This window comes from Oncorhynchus masou, chromosome 30 (genome assembly GCF_036934945.1).
Source record: "Oncorhynchus masou masou isolate Uvic2021 chromosome 30, UVic_Omas_1.1, whole genome shotgun sequence".
Classification (NCBI taxonomy): Eukaryota; Metazoa; Chordata; class Actinopteri; order Salmoniformes; family Salmonidae; genus Oncorhynchus; species Oncorhynchus masou.
Window position 1 is genome coordinate 66,930,321 of NC_088241.1, and position 9,133 is coordinate 66,939,453.

At 47.1% G+C, this 9,133-nt stretch overlaps 1 protein-coding gene across 1 annotated transcript in view; it reads right to left on the reverse strand.

The window, feature by feature from the left end:
- LOC135522951 (extracellular sulfatase Sulf-1-like) overlaps nt 1–9,133 on the reverse strand; it is a 34,773-nt gene that overhangs the window by 23,994 nt on the left and 1,646 nt on the right. The window contains exons 2-3 of the mRNA XM_064949674.1: nt 8,226–8,465; nt 6,637–6,788 (exon numbers count right to left, since the gene is read on the reverse strand). Of these exons, the coding sequence (XP_064805746.1) occupies nt 6,637–6,788; nt 8,226–8,465 (392 nt within the window). The remainder of the gene's footprint in view (nt 1–6,636; nt 6,789–8,225; nt 8,466–9,133) is intronic.

Below are 9,133 nucleotides of genomic sequence, written 5' to 3' on the forward strand. Positions count from 1 at the left end.
GCTCATTAGCATAACCAGGCAAGTCAGTTAAGAACAATTTCTGAAAATCGAAAATAAAATGAAAATAATGCGTCTGCTCTCAAGCTTAGCCTTTTCTTAACAACACTGTCATCTCAGATTTTCAAAATATGCTTTTGAACCATAGAAATTGACTAATTTGTGTAAGAGTATGCAAAGCTAGCATAGCATTTTGAGTAGCATTTAGCAAAAAAAAAGCAACATTTTCACAAAAACCAGATATACCAAAAACAGCCTAAATAAAATCATTTACCTTTGAAGAGCTTCAAGCTGATGTTTTCAATGAGGAGACTCTCAGTTACATACCAAATGCCATTTTCAAAAGTTTTTCCTGAAAGCAGAATTACTGTGTGTAGGAGAAATTTTCGAGTCTCTACGTTTCCAATGTAAAAAACATAATTTCATTTTGCTATTAATGGCTTTATAGCAGAAATGAACTGGATCTGAAAGGGAGGGAGACTTCAGTCACCTAGAACGTAAAACTTTTCCGGATTAACTGACATAATATCGACTGAAACATGGCAAACGTTGTTTGGAATCAATCCTCAAGGTGTTTTTTCCACATATCTCTTCATTGATATGCAGTTCGTGGAAGCTTGCTTTCCTCTCTGTATCGCATGGAAAAAGTACTGGCAGGTGACTTTTGCGCACCAATTTGGGGAGCAGGACACCGAAGAGGGCTTTGACACCTGGTAAATGTGGTCTCTTATGGTCAATCTTCCAATGATCTGCCCACAAATACGTCACAATGCTGCAGACACCTTGGGGAAAACGACAATTTATTATCTATTATCTATATATCTATAAAACAACTCGGAAAACAGCAGCCAGTTCGCATTCACAGCCATATAAGGAGACAATGGAAAACAGAGCCTCAAAAAGAACATGGACAACTTGTCATTTCCTGGATGCCATCTCATCTTGGTTTTGCCTGAAGCAAAGTCATGAATTCTAGGGCAAACGCAACAGAGAATATCTTGGTATTTCTGGACACGTCAGAGTGTTTTCCTGTAGCAATTATATGCATAGTCAAGCATCTTTTTGTGACAAAATATCTTGTTTAAAACTGGGAACGCTTTTGCATCCAAAAATGAAATAGCTGCCCCCATAGATGTAAGAGAGAACTGTCCGTTATTTTCAATGAAGGCCTGGGAACAGTGGGTTAACTGCTTGTTCAGGGGCAGAACGACAGATTTGTACTTTGTCAGCTTGGGGAGTTGTCCGAACTGCCTGTGGCCCACCTTCCGGTTACTAGTCCAACGCTCTAACCACTAGGCTGTCCTAGGCTACCTAGGTTTAAAAATAAATAAAAAAAGTAAAAAAAAAAAAAATAGAATGTTCATGCGACAACTGTTGATAGACGTAACTGGTAAATTCGCTCTGGGTATCTCCTCCGATTTCAGAACACTCTTGTCTGTGTGCCAGAGCAGAATAACTGACACATTTACCAACCATCAACACCCGTTGAATTTGCCGCTGAGTGTCAGTAAACGTTGGCAAAAAAAGCACAATTCAATTGTTGCCAGCAGCACAGTTACAGTCACCAACGCACTGGATAACATGAAAACAGCCTCACCAGCTCTGCTGGGGTGAGTAAAATGGTCAGTGAGCTGTTCTCTCATTTGTGTCTGGAAGTAGCTAGCAAGCTAGCCAACGTTATGGTTGTAGATAGCAAGCTAGCCAACGTTATGGTGCAGACAAAGCAGAATTGCCTGTGGCCCAGTGACTTTCCCATTGTTCCTCAACTGTACTGGATGACATACCATTTTCTGAGGCTCTACTTTATCCAATGTAAGTGAGGCTTTTTTGAGTTTTTGAGGCTCTGTTTTCCATTGTCTCCTTATACAAATGCAGAATGAGTCTGCCCAGTTTCCGTCGCTTCCTCCAAGGTGTCTGCAGCATTGACGTCCGTACCATTGTAGGCATGAGTCTTGGAAGATTGACCATAAGAGACCACATTTACCCAGGTGTCCGCTGCCTGTGGCCCAGTGAGGCTGTCCTGCTGCCTGTGGGCCCAATTGTCCGTGCCTGTTGCAAGTGGCCCATTTTTCCATGGAATTCAGAGAGAAAGTCAGGCTTAGTGAGCTGTCCGTATATGTCAATGATATATCAATGAAGTGATGAGGCTGTCCGAAAAAACACCTGTGGCCCAGTGAGGCTTGATTCCAAACAACGCTTTGCCTGTTGTCCGGACCCACTGAATTGTCCGTGCGCTGTGTGGGCCCAGTTTCTGTCCGTAGCCAAATGTGAGTGTACAAAACGGAGCGATTTCTCCCAGTGAGGCTGTCACAAAGACGCTTTCAGTGAAAAACTGCACATTTGTCCGTACGCTGCCTGTGGCCCAGTGAGTCTGTAACTGAGAGTCTCCTCATTGAAAACATCCGTAGCTCTGTCCCAGGTAAATTATTTTATTTATTTGGGCCCATCTGGTTTTTGTGAAGTGATGGCTGCCTGTTGCCCAGTGAGGCTGCCGTACTGCAAAATGCATTGCTGAGCTTAGCATACTCTGTACCCAGTGAGGCTGTCCGAATTGCCTGTGGCCCAGTGAGGCTGTCATATTTTGAAAATCCTGAGATGACAGTGTTGCCTGTGGGAAAGTGAGGCTGTCCGTACGCTGCCTGTGGCCCAGTGAGGCTTATTTTCCGTATTTTATTTGCCGATTTTAGAAATCGTTAAGTCTGTCCGTGCGCTTATGCCAAGTGAGCCCTTTAGTGAGGCTGTCCGTATCCTGTGGCCCAGGATCCGGGATGGGGAGTTTCAAGAGCGTTTGGGCCCAGTGAGAAAAGAAAATCCGTACGCTGCCTGTGGGCCCAGTGAGTCTGTCCGTGTGCCTGTGGCCCAGTGAAATATATAATTTGGAAGGCTTCCTCATGTAGCTGCCTGCAAGTGAGGCTTCCGTAGCTGCAAGGCTGTCTCTCCAGCTGTCCGTGCGCTGCCTGTGGGCCCAGTGAGGCTGTCCGTGCGCTGCCTGTGGCCCAGTGAGGCTGTCCGTACGCTGCCTGTGGCCCAGTGAGGCTGTCCGTACGCTGCCTGTGGCCCAGTGAGGCTGTCCGTACGCTGCCTGTGGCCCAGTGAGGCTGTCCGTATGCTGCCTGTGGGCCCAGTGAGGCTGTCCGTACGCTGCCTGTGGCCCAGTGAGGCTGTCCGTACGCTGCCTGTGGCCCAGTGAGGCTGTCCGTACGCTGCCTGTGGCCCAGTGAGGCTGTCCATACGCTGCCTGTGGCCCAGTGAGGCTGTCCGTATGCTGCCTGTGGCCCAGTGAGACTGTCCGTACGCTGCCTGTGGCCCAGTGAGGCAGTCCGTGCACTGCCTGTGGGCCCAGTGAGCCTGTCCGTACGCTGCCTGTGGCCCAGTGAGGCTGTCCGTGCGCTGCCTGTGGCCCAGTGAGGCTGTCCGTGCGCTGCCTGTGGCCCAGTGAGGCTGTCCGTACGCTGCCTGTGGGCCCAGTGAGGCTGTCCGTGCGCTGCCTGTGGGCCCAGTGAGGCTGTCCGTACGCTGCCTGTGGCCCAGTGAGGCTGTCCGTGCGCTGCCTGTGGCCCAGTGAGGCTGTCCGTGAGCTGCCTGTGGCCCAGTGAGGCTGTCCGTACGCTGCCTGTGGCCCAGTGAGACTGTCCGTACGCTGCCTGTGGGCCCAGTGAGGCTGTCCGTACGCTGCCTGTGGCCCAGTGAGTCTGTCCGTGCGCTGCCTGTGGGCCCAGTGAGGCTGTCCGTACGCTGCCTGTGGCCCAGTGAGGCTGTCCGTACGCTGCCTGTGGCCCAGTGAGGCTGTCCGTACGCTGCCTGTGGCCCAGTGAGGCTGTCCGTGCGCTGCCTGTGGCCCAGTGAGGCTGTCCGTGCGCTGCCTGTGGCCCAGTGAGGCTGTCCGTGCGCTGCCTGTGGCCCAGTGAGGCTGTCCGTGCGCTGCCTGTGGCCCAGTGTTCACGGGTGTGAACGGCTGGTAGTAGCTAGTGGCAATAATACCATATATACTGTTAAAACAAAACACAGTGTTTCAGCTGGCTCTCCATCCCTGTTCCTGTTTACCTAACTAGCTAGCTAGCTACGCATATAACCCAGTATATCTGAAGCTATATGTCGTCGTTACTGTAAACTGCACATCATCATTTTGTGAAGAATCAACAACAAGTGGGACACAATCATGAAGTGGAACGACATTTATTGGATATTTTAAACTTTAACAAATTACGTTACGTTCGTTACTGTAAACTGCACAGCATCCTGTTAACACAGCTGTCGCAAAATTCTACGGCGCCACGGCAACATTGATTTTGTTGTCAAATTGTATTTGCTTCCATTTCGTTTCAACATTATGATTTATTTGTCCAAGTTGTTAGTATTATAATGTGTCCTCAGTACATCTGTCTCCCTGCTGCTCCTGTTTCTTGGGGATCCTTTGAATGGTAAAGCGTCTCAACTCACCCTGTGTTATAATATACAATGTCTGTGGCCCAGTGAGACTGTCCATTGTGTGTGCCCCTTGTGAACGGCTGGCTTGTGGCAACCATATATACTGTTAAAACAAAACACAGTGTTTCAGCTGGCTTCATCCCTGTTCCTGTTTAAACATAAAGATATAAAGTAATCTGTATTGTTTACTGTAAACTGTCATCATTTGTGAAGAATCAACAACAACTGGGACACAATCATGAAGTGGAACGACATTTATTGGATATTTTAAACTTTTTTAACAAATCAAAACTGTAAAACAGCAGTGTTTTCACAGCTGTGCAAAATTATTCAGCCCCGGCAACATTGATTTTGTTGTCAAATTGTACTTTGTTCCAGCGTTTAATAACCTGATTTGTGTCCAAGTTGTTAGATTATAGTCTCCTGTAAGTCACTGCTGCTCCTGTTCCTTGGTGGGATGTCCTTTGAATGGTACACTGTGTCCTGTGTTATAATATGTGTGTCTATGTGTGTGTGTGTGTGTGTGTGTGTGTGTGTGTGTGTGTGTCTGTGTGTGTGTGTCTGTGGGAGTGTCTGTGTGTGTCTGAGTGTGTGTCTGTGTGTGTGTGTGTCTGTGTGTGAGTGTCTGTGTGTGAGTGTGTCTGTGTGTGTGTGTGTGTGTCTGTGTGTGTGTGTCTGTGTGTGTGTGTGTGTGTGTGTGTGTGTGTGTGTGTGTGTGTGTGTGTGTGTGTGTCTGTATATGTGTGTGTGTGTGTGTATGTGGGAGTGTGTGTGTGTGTGTGTGTGTGTGTGTGTGTGTGTGTGTGTGTGTGTGTGTGTGTGTGTGTGTGTGTGTGTGTGTGTGTGTGTCCACTGCCCACCTCAGTGATTTTAATGTATAAGGTCCACTTGGTTCGGAAACCACAATGTGCTCGTCCAACCGTCCACCCAGTCTCTCTCTCTCACCTCAACCTCAACACTTAGGAACATTTCCCTCCTCCGTCAACAAGTCATTTATCGTCTGACAAGCATTTTTATTCCCGTCCTTCGGACAGACACTAAAACAGAGGGTGCATCGCAAATGGCACCCTATTCCCTACGTAGTGCACTACTTTAGCCTGAGATACATCCCAAATGGCACCCTATTCCCTACGTAGTGCACTACTTTAGCCTGAGATACATCCCAAATGGCACCCTATTCCCTACGTAGTGCTCTACTTTAGCCTGAGATACATCCCAAATGGCACCCTATTCCCTATATGCACTACTTTAGCCTGATATCCCAAATGGCACCCTATATCTATATCCTACAGGCCTTGGTCATTAAGCAGTGCAATATATAAGGCATATGTGAGAGTGAGATATATATATATATAGAGAGAGAGAGAGAGAAAGAGATATAAATATAGAGATATATATAGAGAGACGAAGGGTGGTAATTCCTAAAGGCAACTTCTCCTCTCTTGGAGGCTGTTTTTTGATCTCTAAACGTTGTCATGACAATGAAATAAAACCCTCGGTCTCACAGAACATTCTGCAAAGGAGACGTCACTTCAAATCATCAAATCAACGCTCTACCATTCATTTACCCAGAATGCCTAGCCTGTCTAGTACACGCCAGGGGCATAAATCAATAGGAACCCCTGCAATTAGCCGGGAGGAGACGTTACATTTAAATTACATTCAGTCGTAAAGGAAAAACAAATAGGTAATGGGAACTTAATGGAGCAGTTTGGAAACACACACACATACACACACACAGACATACGCACACACACACACACACACACACACACACACACACAGACATACGCACACACACACAGACATACACACACACACACACACACACACACACACACACACAGACACACACACACACTCACACACAGACATACGCACACACACACGCACACACGCACACACGCACACACACACACACATACACACTCACACACAGACACACAGACATACACACAGACATACACACTCACACACACAGACATACACACTCACACACACAGACATACACACTCACACACACAGACATACACACTCACACACACAGACATACACACTCACACACACAGACATACACACTCACAGACTCACACACACACACACACACACACACACACACACACACACACACACACACACACACACACACACACACACACACACACACACACACACACACACACACACACACACACACACACACACCAGTACCTTGGAATACTCCACGCCGTGTTTCTCCTTGTAGCCGTTCCGACAGACGGTGTAATTATAAAAGCGAGAGTTTTTGATGAGCCCCACCCATTCACGCCACCCGGGAGGAACATAGCTACCGTTGTACTCGTTCAGATACTTCCCAAACAACGCTGCAGAGAGGACGAGAGGAGACAGAGAGAATTAAGAGTTAGAAAAAAACCTTAATGTGCAAATTTGCCTTTGGCTTTTCACACAAACTGTTAAAAGTATAGAATGGCAGGAGGATCATGTCAGGAAAATGTCTTGTCTTTAAAAACAACATGGACGTATTTTCTCCAAAGCTGATGATGCAAAAAAAAACTAGCAATGTTTCTCATTACCATAGAGAAGGGGCATGAAAGTGATTTGGCTTGGGTCTTTACCTTTCTCTGACTCTCTAATTAAACCTATTGCTTAGGGACCAGGTACCAGTTCCTGGTACTAAAGTCAACAGACAGTTCCTGGTACTAGAGTCAACAGACAGTTCCTGGTACTAGAGTCAACAGACAGTTCCTGGTACTAGAGTCAACAGACAGTTCCTGGTACTAGTCAACAGACAGTTCCTGGTACTAGAGTCAACAGACAGTTCCTGGTACTAGAGTCAACAGACAGTTCCTGGTACTAGAGTCAACAGACAGTTCCTGGTACTAGAGTCAACAGACAGTTCCTGGTACTAGAGTCAACAGACAGTTCCTGGTACTAGAGTCAACAGACAGTTCCTGGTACTAGAGTCAACAGACAGTTCCTGGTACTAGAGTCAACAGACAGTTCCTGGTACTAGAGTCAACAGACAGTTCCTGGTACTAGAGTCAACAGACAGTTCCTGGTACTAGAGTCAACAGACAGTTCCTGGTACTAGAGTCAACAGACAGTTCCTGGTACTAAAGTCAACAGACAGTTCCTGGTACTAGAGTCAACAGACAGTTCCTGGTACTAAAGTCAACAGACAGTTCCTGGTACTAGAGTCAACAGACAGTTCCTGGTACTAAAGTCAACAGACAGTTCCTGGTACTAAAGTCAACAGACAGTTCCTGGTACTAAAGTCAACAGACAGTTCCTGGTACTAAAGTCAACAGACAGTTCCTGGTACTAGAGTCAACAGACAGTTCCTGGTACTAAAGTCAACAGACAGTTCCTGGTACTAGAGTCAACAGACAGTTCCTGGTACTAGAGTCAACAGACAGTTCCTGGTACTAAAGTCAACAGACAGTTCCTGGTACTAAAGTCAACAGACAGTTCCTGGTACTAGAGTCAACAGACAGTTCCTGGTACTAAAGTCAACAGACAGTTTCTGGTACTAAAGTCAACAGACAGTTCCTGGTACTAGAGTCAACAGACAGTTCCTGGTACTAAAGTCAACAGATAGTTCCTGGTACTAAAGTCAACAGACAGTTCCTGGTACCTGGTTCCTAGGAGGTAGGTGGTGTAAAGGTGGAGCTCATTTTTCTCTGTTACGTCTGAATGGGGAAACCACAGTTTGACATGGGACACAGGGGACGCAGGGAAGAGGACACTACATGTTCTGTATTATAACAATAGACTCTAGAAAAGTTCCAGAATGCTCTCACCTGTCCTGTATCCCGTGTTGTTGAGGTAGACAGCGAAGGAGCGTGGTTCATGCTGGGCCTGCCAGGACGGCGAAGAACAGTTCTCGTTGTTGGTGTACGTGTTGTGATTGTGAACATACTTCCCTGTCAGCATGGACGAGCGAGACGGACAGCACATGGGCGTGGTCACAAAGGCGTTGATGAATGAGGTGCCTCCATTCTCCATTATCCTACGAGTCTTATTCATCACCTGGAGAGAACCTGGAGAGGAGGACGAGGGTGGAGAGGAGGATGGAGAAGAGAAGGAGGATGAAGAGGAGGAGAATGGAGATGAGGAAGAGGATGAAGAGGAGGAAGAGGATAGAGAGGATGAAGAGGAGGAGAATGGAGATGAGGAAGAGGATGAAGAGGAGGAAGAGGATAGAGAGGATGAAGAGGAGGATGATGGAGATGAGGAAGAGGATGAAGAGGAGGAGGATGATGATGAGGATGGAGAGGAGGTAGAGGATAGAGAGGAAGAAGAGGATGATAATGGAGATGAGGAAGAGGATGAAGAGGAGAAAGAGGATAGAGAAGATGAAGAGGAGGATGATGGAGATGAGGAAGAGGATGAAGAGGAGGAGGATGGAGAGGAGGAAGAGGATAGAGAGGAGGAAGAGGATGATGATGAGGAGGATGGAGAGAAGGAAGAGGATGAAGAAGAGGAAGAGGATGATGATGAGGATGATGGAGAGGAGGAAGATGATGAAGAGGTGGAGGATGATGGAGAGGAGGAATAGGTTGGAGAGGAGGAATAGGTTGGAGAAGAGGAAGAGGATGAAGAGGACGAAGAAGGAGGATGAAGAGGAGGATGGATAGAAGAAGGATGGAGAGGAGGAGGATAAAGAGGAGGAGGAGGATGGATGGAGAGGAGGAAGATGGACGGAGAG